This window comes from Aythya fuligula, chromosome 10, assembly GCF_009819795.1.
Source record: "Aythya fuligula isolate bAytFul2 chromosome 10, bAytFul2.pri, whole genome shotgun sequence".
Lineage (NCBI taxonomy): Eukaryota > Metazoa > Chordata > Aves > Anseriformes > Anatidae > Aythya > Aythya fuligula.
This window is the reverse complement of record NC_045568.1, coordinates 12546418-12563876: the sequence shown is the minus strand read 5'-3', so window position 1 is coordinate 12563876 and position 17459 is coordinate 12546418. Positions and strand designations below refer to the sequence as shown.

Sequence of the window (17459 nt, the reverse complement as noted above, 5' to 3'; positions counted from 1 at the left end):
TACTCAGCACACAGAAAAACAGATTTTAAAAATTGTGGAAACTACAGATACAGGTATTTACCCAGTGCCAAATATAGAAAACAATCTCATTAAAGGAGATTAACTGGTGACACACATACAGCAACGGGGCTTACAAGCTCGTGGGAAACTAACACTGCGCTTTGAGAGATTTCTTGAACTATACTGTCCCAGAAAGAGACCAACTTCCTTGCATTAAAAATAAAATATTCCCTCCAGGGTTACGGTCAGTATGACGGAAGACTACTTTTATTCAAATTCCAGCAGAAACAAACTGCTTTATCTTGCCCCTTCTAAGAAATCCATGAGATAATCCAAAGATATCCGTTAGACGGCCCTGGGCTCTGCAATTTGCTGTACTACCTTAACAATTAAAGCATTCTCAGGAAATTTCCACACAGAAGATCCTCTCTCTGATCAGAAAAAGCGCAATGGTTAGGGTATTTGGTGAACAAAGGAAAGGCTCCTAGCTCTGATACATTTGCTGCCTGGTAGAAGGATGGAAGCACTTTTTCTTCACTGCCTTTTTTTTTTTAATATTAAAAAATAAAAATAATAGTCCCTTCTCGGCTTTCTTATATTCTGTGTTATCAAAGACCCAACAGCACTAAAACATTTTGATCAAGACAACAAGGACAATTTGGGAACACAATGGAATTTCCTAATAAAAAATATAGGAATTTTTCCTGATGTGCCAATAGGGCTGCTGGTAGCCTACTCCTCTTACCAAGTTTTGCCACTTTATCCTACACCCTTCCCTCATGGCAACGTGTCTGCACAACCATTTCGTCAAACCATATGTGGAACAGATACAGGTTAACAAACCTAACCCAGCAAAGTGGGTCAAGGTTCTGGATCATCATACGGCTCCATAAATTCTTGCGCTGGTAAAATGAAGGGCACTACAGGCACATAAGGGTGCAATTACCTTTTTTGAACCTGGTGCTGATTGTCTTCTTAAAGGTACGCGTTAGGCTATAAAACAGCCCTGAAACTAACAGTTAAACCTTTCAACCAGGAAAGGAATCTGTCCTGCACCTTCTCATCTGCAGTGGCCCAACATAAATCTCCTCTGTGGAGTCAAACCCTCACCCCCCCCCCTTTTTTTTAAATTGAATTACTGATGTCCACTGACAGCTGGAATTTGTGCTGAAAAAAGTGAAATGACCAACCGGACCTGTTGGTCACTACATGAAGCAAGTCCTAAGGGGAATGATAAACAGAGAGGTACTTGCCCGTCGGCTGTGGACCAAGGCTCCCTGTTCGTCTACAGACTCCTCTTTCTCCCCTTCTTGTTTCTCCTCTTTATCTGCCACCTAAAAGAAAAGGCCAGAATTACTATGGCAAACAAACAACGATACTGTTTTACAGTTTTCAAGATTCTTATGGTAAAATAAGGTGCTAAGGGTTTAAAAAAGTGAAGGGTTTAAAAAACTACTGCACTTTCTGTTCTGAGGACACCAGTGCTGCAGTGGTTCAGATTCCACAACACCGAACAACAACAAAAAATGACGAAGTATCTGGTGTTTTACCTCATTGTCACTGACCGCCGCAGGTCCCTCTGGAACTTCCTCTGTTTGTTGACTGCTGTTCTCATCCGATGCAATGCCCTGCTGTTCCATTTCTAGTTCCTTTCGACGGGCTTTCCGCCGGCGTGTTTCTGCCCCAATCAGCGTGCCTAAAACAGGTGGAGGTAGGTGTTCTGCAGCATTTGGGCTACGTTTCTGCACAGGGCAATTCCGGTTCCCCTTGTGACACGCACAGTCCACTTTATAGTTGCTGCTCCAAAACACAAACATAATTCGTGTCACTCTTCATTTCTCAACCCTTGTACAGAGACATTCAATGCATCTCCTACTAAACATCTCACCACGTGCCAAAGCAAGGACAGCAGGCTACCTTATGGCCTCTATTGTAGAATATGCCAGCAGAACTGGACAGAATAGCCGGAAAATGCAATTCAGTAGAAAACGGAGCAAAATGTAGAATGCGAGGAAAGGGCTGGAGGAAGATGTCCAGTCCAGGAGGGCAGTGGAGAGCTCCTGGGCGAGGTGAAGGACTCACCAGATGTTGTACTCATAGTCAAAGGCGATGGTAACCTCTGTGTCCTTGGCAATGGTGGCAACAGCATAGATGCACAGGTGGATCATCCCATCAGCAATCACATGACGAACCTTGTTGAACAAAGCAGAGAGAAACTAACATCTCCACAAGTTGCACTTCTTATTTCCAAGAGGGAAGCCTCCTTCTGTAAAGTAGCTCTTATCTACCACATGAATAATTATCCTAAAAATCTCCACAGGGAAAAGCCTGTTTCACTGCTCTTATCCTGTGCTTTTGCACTTACACTTCCTACCACCTGCTTACCCTATCATTCTGCAGCCAGAGGAAAGCCATGAAAGAAACATTTCCCTTCAGAAAAACTCATTCCCAACCTTTTTCTGATCTCCTGTTCCAAGTATGAACCATCAAACAAGCAAGAGATGCAGAGAATTTACTCTTTTTACTGCATTCTAAGTTTGAATATTCATCAAGAGAATGCAATAAATTTATGTAAAACTTATCTGCAATTATGGTGATGGTGAAGAGAGAATTTACCTCTGCATTTGGAGTGCAGGAACGCCTGATGAACCTGGCATCATTACCAAAGGTGCGGGCATCAACACACATTTCAACGCCATTGAACTTGGAGTAGAACAGCACAAAGGGATATGGCCTGGAGAAGTAACAGAACGTCTCAATCCCAAAATACCCAATTCCCACGGCAGTTATAACAGGAAACAGTGCTTCCATCAGTACTACTGCTCTGGAGGCTTATGCATTTCCATGAGCAGAGTTGAACAGATTTACTTCAGAGGGTTTTGGTCTGTAAGCAGAGCATCAAGCTGAGGCTGTGTATTTGAATTTACTTTTTTACGGGTGGCACAGCTGACAAGGGCCCTGTAAGCGTGCATTATCCCATGGAGACGCTAGTCTCCCTGTGCCATGATGCTCTCTCATACTAATCAATTCATAGTACTCTTACTTTTTGAAGAAATGCCCATTGACCTCGAATTGCTGTCGTAACATAACCTTCCCTCGATACTCAATTATAAGGGTATCTAGTGCCAAGTCTCTCGCTGCCCTCAGGATCTTCCGGTGCTTCTGGACCCGAGTCACCCTTCCCAGCTGCAGCTGTAACAAAAACCAGAACAAAATATGAGCGCTAAAACCTAAGGCCTGTAATTCACGGAGAATATCTTGCCTGCATGAAAATAAAAATTAATCTAGTAGCAACACCCAGGAACTCTGCACATACACCCAGTGAATATATTGTTTATCCTGTAACAGTTTAGCAATAACCAATGACCTTGATAATACTTATGAAGAACAAAGAGTATTCATTCCTTTCCTTCAACAGTAAGTCTCACAAACCCATCAGACCAAGCGTTTTAGTCTTGCAGCTAGGAGGTATAACCAGACCTGTCAGTTGCTGCTAATAGGGAACTGCTCTGCAATTATGGCCACTTTAACAGCCAGAATAACTCAAATCTTCCCTAAATTGTGGGTTGTCACACACTCAGAGGAAAAACAGAAGCCTTTCCTTCTGCAGGGGATGGTAATTCTAGCTAATAAGCCAAAGACTTGAGCTGTCAATTTCCATCTCCATCCAGAATCTTCTCTTCATCTTCCTGTTCAACCAGTGCTGGGGATTTTTATTTTTTTTTAAACCATGAAGAAATACATTTTTAAGCAGATATTGACAGTTTGCTGAATCTCCTTCATGTTCAAGCCTATTACGATGGATTTTCACAAGACGTCTTGACAGTATGAAACCACACTCTTCTTTAAGCACAGACATGCAAAAAAAGAGGTTTTATGGCATAATGGAGGGGATATTATAAGCACTGCAACACAGAAAAGATTTCTTCCATAAAAACAAAGTATTTTTCCTGCTTAACAGGTTGAATCTCTCTGCACAAAAAAAATGGGAAATTTTGCAAATTAAGTGAAGATGGCTGACTGCCTCACCACAAGAGCTGTGCCTGCTCCTCCCTAAGCATGCTATTCACTGTTCATAAGGACAGTTTTCGATACTTTTCCGGGCTGAATTGTGGCATAAGTGTTCTTGCTTCAGCAATAATGACATTCATCTATCTAATTAGAAGTAAAACACATGATTTTGTTAAAAGAAAGCTCCCAAGTTTTCTTGATGAAGCCCTCTAGCTGGGAACAGCTACTGAGCAATCTGTTCATCTGGATAAAAATCCCACTGGCTTAAGAAAGGGCTCTATTAGGACAACGGCAGAATGACGACATTCTAACCTCATAAAAATAAAGTTAATGCCCTAAGGCAGTACTCAGTACGGAGAAGCAAATGAAACCCTCCATACTGGCCGTGTTGAGAGCATTGAACCACAGACTTTACCCTTCTCTTTTGTTAAAATCTTACATGTGTTCTGAATAAATGTCTTTGAGAGGAAGGAAGCTTTCTTTGTTTTAATACATTATACTGCAGATCTTGGAGCAGCCAGTAAATTAAGATCTATTAGTCGACTTCTCTCAGGTTCAGGATAAAAATAGCTTTATAAAAATATTCATTTGAAACCTATGCAGATGGAGTAATGGTCTTGCTATTCCAGATCTCCTCGTAGAGATATATCCAGCACTACATTTATCATGCCTACAGGGTGTATCTCTTGCAAACAATTCTATGCCACTGTATCTGCAGGCAATTGGAAAAACCTGAATGTATTAGAGACTCTGAGAAGCCCTGCACGGTGTCATATCCTGGATCCTGACAGGAGCACACAGAGCATTCCCAAGTCCAGAGAAAACCATTAAGCTGGCATAAAAAAGACCCATAAGATTTTACGACCAAGAAGTCACACTGCTAGCCCTGATTTGCGATCAACAGCCTCGTGACATGAGTGAAAGATAAGATGGTTTGCATTGCTGAGAACAGTAGCATTCTGTGGCCAAATCGTTTTAAGAACACTGGATCCACTTTGCATTATCCAACTGTAGCAGTAGAGTAAACAAATGGAACCAGATTTGCTAGCGTGTGACGGAAGGAGATAAGGAAGAAGTACCTGAAGGTTGCAGATAAACTAGAACCGAGACACAGCCTGCCTCCTGTCCAACAGCTTTGTTCCTATACCACCCCTAGTTCCTTATCAAAGGTGGCTCTATGCAGGAGGGACAGACCAGATGCCCTGCAGTGTTCACTTTGGACCTAAATTATTCTACAACTCTACCAATTTCTCTTAGAATCTTTCAGAAAACTGAACAGCATCTGGGAGCCTTCATTCCTGCCTTTGGCCCATGACTGATTTGTGCTACCTGTCACCTGATGCTGGAAAACAGCCTGGAGCACACAAGTGGGATGAGGTAGGGTGCTGGAAGGAAAAAGAAAGCCCATGGAGGAAAGAGAATCGCTGCATCTGTAGAACTTCACAATTATCTGACTTTGGTACAACACGAATGATCTCACAGCATTTCTGATAAGATCCTAGCTCAGCTTGTTTTTCGATCTCTGAATTTAGAAATATGAAAAGGATTAGCTGCCATGCTTTCATGTGTGAAAAGAACAAATGACTTCATTCACGTCACAGGCTAGGGATTGCTGACTGGTAATCAGACAAAACTGTTCTGATATTTTTGCAGAGCAACATCTGCATAATACTCAGTGGCTTTACTTTCTAAAGGCTCTTCACTTCAGTATGTGAAGTCAATCAGGGGTTTGAGCTCCAGTCAGCAATTATCAGAAGCAACAAAGGGCAAATACTGACCCTGGGTTTGCTCTGGCAACAGCAGGCAGAGAAGTGCTTCAGCATGTTCAAACTATCAACCATCTGATCCCTGAGTTGTTTTTACTCATAACACCAGACAGCCTCAGGTTTGCACAAGTTTCCCTTTGCATCTTTTGGGCACGTGAGAATTGGCTTGTCCAGATCACTCCACCGATCAAAATCCCATATCCTGCATCAAACTTCTTAACGCACCTCTTCCTACTCCTAGTTTGGGGAAGATTCTCTACCCCCTCCCTCCTTTTTTTTTCTCCTCCCTGAGAGTACATGGGCTACATTTGCTTCATTGTTTACCCAAGCTAAATGAACTGAGAGAGCACACAAGGCATGTATGACATTTTATTTTTACTCCTTTCCAGTTTCTCCAGAGTCTTTATGGCCAAGCACAGCAGCCATGATACCCATCTCCTACACACAGCTGCTATCTGCACATTGACATCACCACCTTACTTTGTTTTTGTTTTTGTTTTTCCCTAAAATACCTATTTCCTCATCACCCAAAAATAAGCTATTTTCATATCCCGTAGTGACATTTAGTTAGATGACAACTGGTGCGAACTGAGAAACCTTCTCAGTTTACCTAACAGAGACGAGACAAATGAGTAGAACAAAAATATAAAGCACAGGATGAGAGACCATGTACTCCTGGTCACTCCACACCTGTGAAAGCCATCTGCTGAGCAGATGAAAAGAAGGATGTAATGGTTGAGAAGCAGCAGCAGCCCAGGATAGCCACCTGAATCTTCCTCAGTATCCAAGATATTACATAGCCACCAAGTCCCTTTGTACTTCCCCGGCATGTGGAATGATAGCTACCTATATACAGCTTGTACAGAGTAACTTGTACAGAGTAACTTCAGCTCCCTGAGCTCCCTGTAAAGGTTTTGCAACTTTATCTTTTTGTTTCTTTGGAATATATTGCATTTGTAGTCTTCTGATTTGCAATGCTGGTCGCTTTTCCCTGTGGGAAAATCTACATCTGTATAGGGGAGGGAGAGGGCAAGAGAGCATGACAAGAACAAACACATTTATGTATGGTGTCTTTTATAATCATTTGTCCTGCTGTACTCTGTGAAAGTGACCAAAAAAATACCCAGCCTGTTTTATTATTTATTTCAGGGCTTTTCCTAAAATTCATGTGAAGGAGATGGCTGACTTTACCTTTAAGACTCAGAAAATATTAAAACTTCAAGAGAAGCAGAATGTTTCCCTCCCTGTACTTCCTCACAGTTGTTCCATTTAGGAAGACCACTCACACAGCCATGTAGAAAGGTTACACCTCCTCCCCCCAAGTTTTATTACTGTAGAACTAGGGGCAAGACTGGAAGGAAGTTGGGTGCAAAGTCCTCATTCTGCACTCTCCCTTACTGGCAATATCTGTGCTGTGCCTGCTGTGCTTCACCTAGATGAAAGCAGAGGGAAAGGTGGGAGGGAACACATGAACTTCACAGGGAGCTGAGTCACCTGATATAAACAAGAATGATTCAAGCACAAACATATACCTGATAGGCAGGTTTCTGACTGCTCCCCTTCTACAGAAGAGGTGCCCCACATCTGGTAGTGAAGCCCATCCTTTCAACTCCACCTATCTCCATTCCTCCCGGACAAGGAAGCCCCACGATGCCTGAACTGATTGGGAATGCTGCTCCCTGTTCGATAATGCTCAGATCAGATGAAGTATCAGCTCAGAACAGTGGGAAGGAGGATGGACACCACACAAACACATCCTTTTGTTGTTTCTCCTTGTCTACACACGCTGCATAAAGCTAGCAAGACCCTAATCACTGCATGTCTCAGAAGAGACAGAATTAGGTAGAGACGGTTCCCTAAAATCAAACTGTAATCATGCAGTATTTGAAAGCCACCAGAGGTCCAAGTAATCACCCAGCAGTCTGACATAATGTTGAAAAGCTTCTTTAAAATAGCTTCACGTGCAACATGAACAACAACAACAAAAAAAAAGACAATGAGCTTCAGTTGGAAAGTAGGAAGTTTCCCATTTCCACGAAGTGGGAAAGCGAGAGATCCGGTTCTGCCTCCAGCCAATGAAGACCCAAAGTAGGTCTCACGTCTTGGTACTGGTATTTCTTCTGTTTCGTTTCACATCAAATCTATACCTATTGGTCTGACATTACACCCTGACAGCTGCTGTATTCCTGCTCACTCATGCCCACACCCTAAACCTAGAAACCAGAGGATCTGACCTACCCCACTTCTGTCACATCGGTTCTTACCTGCATCTGGGACCCAATTACAGTATTATTGCAGGCCAACTCTGTTTTGTTGATTGTGTCTAGCATAGCAGTTTTGCCCACGTATTCTTTATTAGAGTTTAGATGGCGCTCCAACAGGTTCTGCACGTCAGCGCTGTACTGGTTAGTAAAGGCTTCTTCATACTGATCCGTCCAGAGCCGTATTCGATTCTCCCACCCTTCAGCTGTGTTTTCATCCAAGGCGTGTGCTTCAGAAGGGGAGTTCTGCACCAAACAGCAAAGGGTGAATAGCTAGCATACAACGGGAAAAACCTACCCACAGTGCGCTCAGCATATGGATATGCTACAGAAAAGGGAAACCCACTCCAAGCTATGAAAGCATTGGTTATGAGGACACCTTTTTCAGAACCTCTGTCCTCCATAAACATTGTACAACAGTGCCACTTGGGAATCTACAGACAATTCTGTGAAGGACTAAGACCCCTTGAGAGTTGGTATTGGCACTGCTACATACAAGAAAATTAAGCTAGCACTTGGCCAGAAAAGAGTCCTTTTTAAGTCAATTTGGAAAAACAATTAAGCAGATTAAAAAAGCACAGGAACAGAACATACAAATGCAAATAAATCTCATGCAAGCTTGTCTTACATTCAACCCACTCACGTCCAACAAAATGCTAGATGATGCTGATTGTATCTCAATCTTTGCAGTGACTGATCCCAAAATACTTCTAAAACCTTCAAGCTAAATGGTCACCAGGGTTTCAAGAAACTGAATGTACAGCATAAGCTAATACTCAGAAGGTTAAAACTGCAAGTCCTAAGCAGCATAAAGAAGAGAGGTTGAAATCAGGTAATCCATTTATACTGTCTTGTAAGGGAGGGGAAAAAAAGAAGCTGGTAGGAAAAAAAAAAAAGCGCTTCACTCTTTATTTGACAATAATTTAAATAATTGAACAAATAATATTCCAGAGGTCAACAACTTAACTGGCTTTTAGGACTGAGACATATGAGACACTGAATTAGTAGTGACCAGAACCACTGAAAAATAATCATTACTTTCATCATACATATTACAAGCACAAAAATTATATGCATTTTTATCCTCTTCAGGCACTTGGGTACTATGGAGACAGGTGCACACACCACAAAATCATCCTTTTTCCTCTGAGCCACCTGCTAAGAGCCACAGCACTATGGTTAGATGGAACTGATGGACCTTTAAAACAACTCTTGTGCTTGTAGTGAAGTTTACCTCCCCCTTTTTTGTCAAATAAGCTTTCTATCATCTAACCAAACCTACCAGTAATGCAAAAAGAGATAAATGTATCATTCCTTTCATCCCAAAGTAATAGGATGTGGATAGAAGCAAGGCAACACTGCTAGGGACTCCAACACTAAACTTGAGCTACTTAACGACACCCAAGCTTAAAATATCTTTGATGCAATCAAATGATAGCTGACCTCACAAGAGAGTGGCCACAACCAGTTCTACATCCTTACATCAAACATTTCACTCCCAGGTGTCATATATCAGTCTTATCTCTTGGAACAGGATGGCATTACAGAAAGTGATGGGCTATCTGAAGCAAAAGCAAGGTTCAAGGGGTAATTCCTGTGATAACCTTTTGAGCAGGCCTGCTTTTAGTGCACAGAAAGGCTTAGGATCATTCTGATTCTGGTAGCACAATCAGAAATTTCCCAGGCAAACCAAGAGAAGTACAAAATTACAGGGGGGAAAAAAAAAACACAAACCAACAGCAACTCACACACCACCGTCACAGAGCTTTCTCAGTTCCACTCACCTTCATTCTCAGAGACTTCCGTGAGCCCTCTCGAAAAGCCTGTCCCCGGAACAAGGAGAGAAAAAAATATTTTATAACCTTTTCTCAGAATTAGTGCCCCTGAACGGCAATAGATCTTATGCAACCGAACAACCCTTAACAACAGATGGCAAGAATTACAGGAAGACCTACACAAGAAGCAATGGACATGAACAAAAAAGATTCTGCAATGCAAATCCAATGAAAACTGAAAAAAAAAAAAAAGCAAGCTTGACAACCAGGATTTCAGAACTGAAAAGCCTGCCTCATGCTTGGTATAAAATCTCATGATCAAAACCCAACCTGTCCTGACTGACCCTGCTTGCTTCTACAGAAGAAAGGGCCAACAACAGAATCAAACTGGTTCACAACAAGATACCCGGAGACCTCACAAGGCTCCTGCTTCCAGTCTTTTATTTAATTAGTGCCTACCAGAACAACTTCAAGGGAAACCTAAACCTGGGGAAAATCATGGTAAAGCTAGCAGATGATGGGAAAGAACCAGCTGCTCACTCCCTCATGCTCCAATACAGACAATTTAAAATTATTTCAGTCTCCAAACCCTCACAAACAAGACAGTAAAGCCATCCCTCAGCAAATGCTCATTACTACCTACATAGTTCTCCACACAGGCACTATCTCTGTCCCTGAAGAACAGTGCCAAGAAGCATTGCAGCCCAGATTCCTAACATAATCTGCTAAGAAATGCCATGTTCACTTCATTTTTCATTCCATTCACAAGCTGCTTCTTTGCTACAAGCAGGCAGACTCCAGGAGCTATTTCCCCAAATCCTAATACAGAATGGAAAATATGCGAGCTCAAGCCTCTGAGCACGAATGGACAGTGTTGGGAAAATAAGGGTGGAGTTCCAGTAAGGTCATTTTAAAACTAAGAGCCACATACTCTAGCAGGTCACACATTTAAGGAGTCACATTATTACACCAGGATGAGCAATTCCTGATAGGACAAGTTTCTCATTTATTCCCAGCTTGTGATCTTGCTCTCAACAGTATTCCACATAGCATCTGGGAGGAACTACAGCAACCTCGTCTCATTCCACATACCTTGATCTTTTTGGCCTTTGGAGCAGCGCGAGCTTTTTCTGTACTCCTCTTCCTCTTCTTCGGTTTGCTTCTACGGACGCGGTTGACAGTCAGCGTGATGCTCGTAGGGGTGTGCTGAGTAGCTGTGTACAGCACCGTAGAGGGAGACAGTTCTTCATCCCAGCTCTCAGTTGCACTGCTGTCCCCACCTATAGAGCGGAGTGTTTCATTAGCAACCTTGTAATTCACCCCACAGAGAACAGCCCACCCCTTCATCTGCTTTCACCAAGGTTACTTGACAATACACAGCTCGTCCCTGAGAAAACTGAACCACTTCAGTTTTCCCTCCCAAACTGGGAACAGGTCTCCCACACTCCTGGTATCTCACAGATTAGCCCTGATGAACGTTTTGCTTTTTTGTTCACAAGATAACCTGATTTCCCAAAGAGCTAACTGAGCTGAGGTAGAAGGAATGAAAAAACCCCAGTGGTTGGTGGGTACAGAACACTAGCAGGCACTGATTACAACTAGATGATTGCATCAGCCAAAAAGAAAGGCCTTGCAGAAAGAAAGCAAAAGTCACCATTATCAGAACTACAAACTCACTCACCTGACACGTTGTCCTGCTTCCGGCGGCGGAGTCTGATCACCTTCCCCCTGCTCATTCCTCTGCCAAACGAGAATGCACAATTGAAGCTGGTTTGTAGGAGTAAAGTCACTTGAAATTCAACAGGATGTCACAAGATGCGTGCCCTCAGTGGGGCCCAGGATGATAAGAACATCGATCTAACATCCTCATCTCCACTCCTGGTGCCACCAACACTTGTCAGGCTGACAACGCAAAGGAGGAGGGTCAATACTAGGTAAAGCACTGGGAAGAACGCTCCAGCTAGCAAAAGGAAGTCCGTCCCACAGCCCAAACGTGACAAAGCTTGGCTTGAGAAGTCAACACGTGGAGCAGTCCAGATCTGCACTGCACCAAAGCTTACCTGCACTTTTCGCACTTGAGGAGGAAACCATCTTGGGAGACACTGCAGTGGCACCAAGTGGGAATTGATTCTCCTTCTGAGGAGCTCTCACTGTCCCCGGAGTTCTCCTCATCAGGTGAGTGCAAGCCGTTCAGTTCTGCGCGAGGTATAATGGTCTGGACAGGAGGGGAGGCTGGCGGTGTTGGAGGAGGAGGGGCTCCGTAATTATGATCCTGAAAACGAGTATTGGCAGTACTACTTTTAATGTGAAGATATGATGCCTAGAAACTTCCCAGGTTATTACTTAACAACCGCTGTAAAACAATAAACTGAATTCCTCAACCTACCAAGAAGGTAAAGCTCTGAAGGAGGTGAATGGTTTACTTCACGAATTACATTCGCCAATGAATTAAATTCAAAACCTAGGAAAGTCACCAGGCTACTTCAACATTAACCGTTGCTCTGCTAATCATCTGAGATGACATCAGTGGTCAAACACCAGAACTGGTTGTCCAGACACGTTGTGAAGTCTCTGTCTGCTGAGATATTCAAAACCCAACCGGACACAGTTCTGGGCAATCTGCTCCAGCTGACTCTGCCTAAGCAGGGGGGTTGGACTACCCAGTCTCAAAAGGTCCCTTCCAACCTCAACGATTCTGTGACATCCTGTTCATCCCAGAGTTTCAAACCTTCCTGACTGTTCCTTATTTCTCAGAGTTACAAGTTATCAATGTAAAGACCTGTGCAGTTGAAACAAGCATAAATAATATACAATAAACCAAACAGGGCATAAAATTACTGCCAGAAAAATATTATATATTCATACATAGTCACTTCATTCAGTTAAAAAAAAAAATCTATCACCTAGAACACTAATAAAGCTTGCTACAAAGTATGCAAGGCTTCAACAAATAATAAACACATAAATGCAAAATGTATGGCACAACTCAGCTGTAACTCAGAGTTCCCTAATAAATAAGCCAAATCTCCTGAAGCTTAACAGGCAAAGCTATGGAACAAGGAGAAAAAGAGCAAAGCAGACAGTAAAGAGCTGATTCACTGCAGAGAGAGTACTCACTGCGTAAGGCAGCCCGCGATAGCTGTGTTTCTGGGTGGCCCCATAGCCGTGGCTGGAGTACACATTCTTCTCACTGACAGCTGGACTAGCTTCCACAGACTCTGGGCTGCAGAAAGGGCCAGAAGTAAAACCCATCAATAGAACATCATTTTTAGTGCCAGTATTTCACAGCTCTTTTCTATTCAACACATGAGCTCAAAATGAAGGAACTTTGTGAAATCGAGGTGTTCTATGAGCTTCACCAGGCACCGTGTGTGCCAACGTTGCACAGGATGAACCTGCTTTCAACAGAGGGAAGCAACTGAGTAAGGGCCACCCTGTATAACTCCTCTTACATAAAACTTGGTCTCAATCGGAGAAGTTAAAAAAAATAATAATTAAGAAACACGTATGAAGCTCATTTTCCTTATGGTTAAGGAAGTTGGGTATAGTTTGGCATTCGTATCTGAACTCAGCCAGCTTAATCTCAAAGCCACCGAACAGTACTGCCATGTTATCTACACAACAGCTTATTTCAAATAGCAGCTAAGCGGCTTTCCTGCATCTGCGCTCGTTTCTCTCTCTCTTGGATACTAATTGTGAGCCGAGTCCAACGTCCCATGATAAAGCCTGCACGAAACCTGCAGCTGTCCCGACAGCAGCCACTGGGAGCTGGAGATTCCTGCTACGAAGGGGCTACAAAATTCATGACCTGGACAGACACCGGCCACAGGCAAATCGGATTTACCCTGTTCTTTCTACACAGCAACACGGTGTGTGCAATGTGCTGAATAAGAAATTTGTTGCTGAGGTACAATGCACTCTTCCACCACACGGTGGTGAAAAAAAACAGCTCAAAATGAAAGGTATATCCTCAGCAGAAAGCTGCAGAAACCCTACTCAGAGAAGGGACAGCTGCAATTCAATGCAGGGAATATTAGATAATGAAGCTACGGACAGAACACCAGCAAGGCAACGCACCACCTATTAGGAGCTTTCCCCCAAGCAGGAGATGAACATCAGCAAATCTCTGCAGAGGACAGAAGCAGGACCCATACCAGAATACAGCAGAATATTACTGAATCACGTCTGCAGCTGAAATCCTCTTCAAAATTACCGCAGGTAGCTGAGCAAGCAGGAAAGAAAAATGCAGGAAGGGAAGAACTTTACCTTGGACTTGTGCTGCTCTGGTGAGATCTCGGAGGATTCTCAGTGGGTCTTAGGTTGGCAGTGGGAATCGAGCAGCACTCAAACACTACAGGCCAGTGGTCACGCGTGGGGGAGCGTTTAGGCACCACCCAAGAAAAATAACCCCTGTGCCCTTTGGACTTCCTATTAGCACTTGAAATCTCTGCTGCAGTGCAGTTTGCCCCACCCTGCCACTAAACCTGCTACACGCTCACACCGACTTCCCGGGCTCCCTCCTTCTGGAGCGAGGCAGCCCCGTCTTTCCCACAGGAAGGAGCAGTGATTTACTGTGCAAAGATCTGCAGAAAGCCTTTAACCTGCGTAAATCCCACTCCTGTAGCTCAGAACCGAGCTGCATGACATCATAAATTCAGCTTGTTTTTCACGTAGCTGCACTCAGCTGAAGGCAGAGGCAGACACAGGCGGTGACACCCCTCCGAGGATACACTCCCTAACAAAAGGCAGGATGCAGAGCTTGAGCTCGGCACGTAATCCAGCCTCGCTGCATCTTCACAACAACAGCCCTTCAGGATTTCCAGACCGGCCCAGACTTAAATCCATTCAGGTTTAATTTATTTTCAGAAGGAATACCAGAAGGGAGAGAGACTAAACAGCAGATCTGTCCTCTGCCCAAGTCACTCAGATTCACACAGCCAGCCTGGAACACCAGCAGCACTGCCACAAGCACTAACAATACAACTTCAGGACTGTTGGTGCAACGGTGTCCAGGGGCAACAATGCTGGGGCCCTGCTTCCTCACCAGCAACCCTCCAAGGAGCTTCAAAAACTTCCAATATGCAAAAGTGCTCTGCAGCCTCCTTATCACCCTCTGAGATCACCCAACACAAACATCTTTCAGCATTTTCACTTCCCCTCTGGCATCGGAGGCCAGAGGAGGATGCTAAAGCTCAGCCTTAAGAGGGCCAGCTAGTTTTGCTTTTACCTTCCCATTCTTTCATGATGCACATCTTTGAAATCCCTTCTAAGAGACAAGAAGCTCAGGTAGCACAGATATCACGCCTCAAACTTGTAGAATTTCAAAGGAGAAGTGGAGGATAGCCTTAACTTTGAACAGACTCACGAAGGACACTTCAGCAGTAAAGTAACAGTGCCTCAATGCAAAGCCAGGAGAATAAAGTCCTGGCATTCCCACTTTTTAGAAAATGGAGAGAGAAGCCAATTCAGAAATCTTCAAAAGCCTTTTTCAAAGAACTCCAGCCTAGCCTCAAGTTGGACCTACAAATTTCTTACAGCCAGTGGAAAAAATGCTTTGCAGAGGATTTATAGACAGCCTTTTGATATTTAAATTTTACAAAGGACATGCATAGATATATCCCACTCAGCTCTGAAAGCAAAGCACATAGTACACGAGCAAACTATTTAGCACTCTTTCTCCTGCCATAAATAGTTTAAAATTCCTGGATGTTGAGTCTTTAAAGAGCTGGTGTGGGAGAAGCATGTGACAAGCAGTACTGAATATTAAGTCTCGAAATTGAAGGATCAGATCCCTACTGCAGATGAGTGACCTACTAGATTTTTGACTCCTCGTTTAAAACAGTCTATAAAAATATGGACTTTGTGGTGGAATGAAGCCTCACAAAGAAGAATGCCTACAGTGGGGCCAGTGCCAAGACAGATGAAAAAGAGCATTAGCAGTCTTGCAGGGAGTGCGACTGTGTAGTCAGACTGTATTTAAATCAGGGCAAGATGGAAGGGCAAAACAATGATTCACAGCCTAGCCCACTGCTCTTACAGCTCAAAATTAGCAGTCTGGAGCATTATCTGCTCTACAGTGATCAATCTGACATGCAGGTATTTGCACAGCAGGTACCTGTAAATAATACATGGCGGAAATAGATCTGCAAAATGTCCTTTAAAAAAAAAAAAAAAAAGGAATTGCTATGGAAAAATAGACGCTACAGTCCATACCTGATATAATAACCCTTTTTGTGGTAGCCCTTCCTCTTGCCCCCAGTGAAAACACAGTACTCAGTCGACTTAACACCATTCTAACAAGCATTTTAAGAAAAGATCACAATATTTTCAGGATTTGAAATGTTCCTGACTCCTACAAAGGCAGAGTGCTGTGATGGGAACCCTGAAGGTCTGCACACCTAGCTGCACTTCTCGGAATATGCTCAAGGGCAGAACAACACACATAAAGGCGTCTACGCAGAGTGATGCTGTTGTACATCTCCAGCCAAGCTCTGCACTGCTCCAGAAATCAGTCACGTATGCACTGGTACTGAGTCTGAGCTAGCAGGCTCTGCTGAGAGGGAAGCCCAACATACTGAGCTCTCATTTACAACAGCTTTTGAAAAGGAGCTGGCTTGTACCTTGCCAACGTCAAGTGCAAACGCACTACCACATGCACTTGCACGCAGACTTCCTAACCGAGCTGATACAAAAAGCAGTGTTGAGTGCCTCATACTCTTACAACTTTCCTTAGAACTTACCAATTTCCACAAAACCTTTGTTAAACATTCAAAACCATCTCAGATCCAGTGGACCAGCACCGGCCCTGACCCCGAGGCAGCCCCCAGCCACCCTCCCCTGCTCCTCCGCGGGGTAACACTCACTCCGATCCTGCGGCCATGTCGGAGTAGGACGTATCTGGTGTGGTGACTCCCAGAGGGATTGCAATGCTCATGACGCCCGTCGGGGATCACGGAGTCCAGAGGGCAGCGACCGGCCGCTCCGAGGGCGGAGAGGAGCCGCAGAGCCTCGGCCAACACGTCACGGACATGGGGAAACCTGCCGGGGAGAAACAAAGCATTGAACCTCCCTTATGGGTACGAGGTCTCCGCCGTATGCCCCCAGAGAAGGCTTTCAGCAAAAGACGAGCAGAAATTAGACTTACAGCAAGTGGCACGCTGCATGTGCTTTATTTTCACACCTGGGACCAGGGAAGTGGGGGCAGAGGCAGATGGCGGTGTGTGTTTTTTTCCCCCACAGCCTTGGACTGACACACAGTGATCCGCTCCACCACAAAGCCAATAACAATAACCCCCCCAACTAAACTTAGCACTAATTAGCGGAGAAGCACCCTCCTAGCTCCTTCTGCACGCGAGCAGCAGCTGTCACCCACTGCCTGCAGCCCTCCATCGGCATTTCCCCACTCCTTCCCCAAACAAGCCGCAGCCACGGCCCGCTCGGGGAGGACAAGGAGGCAGAACGGGCGACGAGGCTGTGCCACAGCAGGGCAGGAGAGGCCAGCAGCGAGGCTTTGGGCGGCCACCGATGGCAGTGAGCTCCATGGGGTCCCTGTGGTCCTCTCCCCACGGCTGGGCCACGTCAGGCTCCAGGCAGCAAGTGAGTCACGGAGGCATTGGGCAGCCTCCGCCCGGCCTCCTGCGGCCCTC

General features: G+C 44.4%; 1 protein-coding gene across 5 annotated transcripts in view; it reads right to left on the bottom strand.

The window, feature by feature from the left end:
- SETD5 (SET domain containing 5) overlaps nt 1–16801 on the bottom strand; it is a 39500-nt gene extending 22699 nt beyond the window's left edge. For 3 of the 5 annotated variants that reach the window (XR_004253702.1, XM_032194000.1, XM_032194003.1), the window contains exons 1-12: nt 16677–16801; nt 12931–13036; nt 11874–12085; nt 11495–11553; nt 10906–11093; nt 9823–9861; nt 8042–8284; nt 3044–3192; nt 2617–2734; nt 2083–2192; nt 1551–1800; nt 1254–1334 (exon numbers count right to left, since the gene is read on the bottom strand). Coding sequence is in view for 4 of the 5 variants with exons in the window: in XM_032194000.1 (XP_032049891.1) it covers nt 1254–1334; nt 1551–1800; nt 2083–2192; nt 2617–2734; nt 3044–3192; nt 8042–8284; nt 9823–9861; nt 10906–11093; nt 11495–11553; nt 11874–12085; nt 12931–13036; nt 16677–16747 (1626 nt within the window). In the remaining variant the exon portion in view is untranslated. Of the gene's footprint in view, nt 1–1253; nt 1335–1550; nt 1801–2082; nt 2193–2616; nt 2735–3043; nt 3193–8041; nt 8285–9822; nt 9862–10905; nt 11094–11494; nt 11554–11873; nt 12108–12930; nt 13037–16676 lie in introns of all 5 variants that reach the window. The other 2 variants (XM_032194001.1, XM_032194002.1) reach the window with 2 other exon arrangements.
- Between the last annotated feature and the right edge of the window lie 658 nt (nt 16802–17459).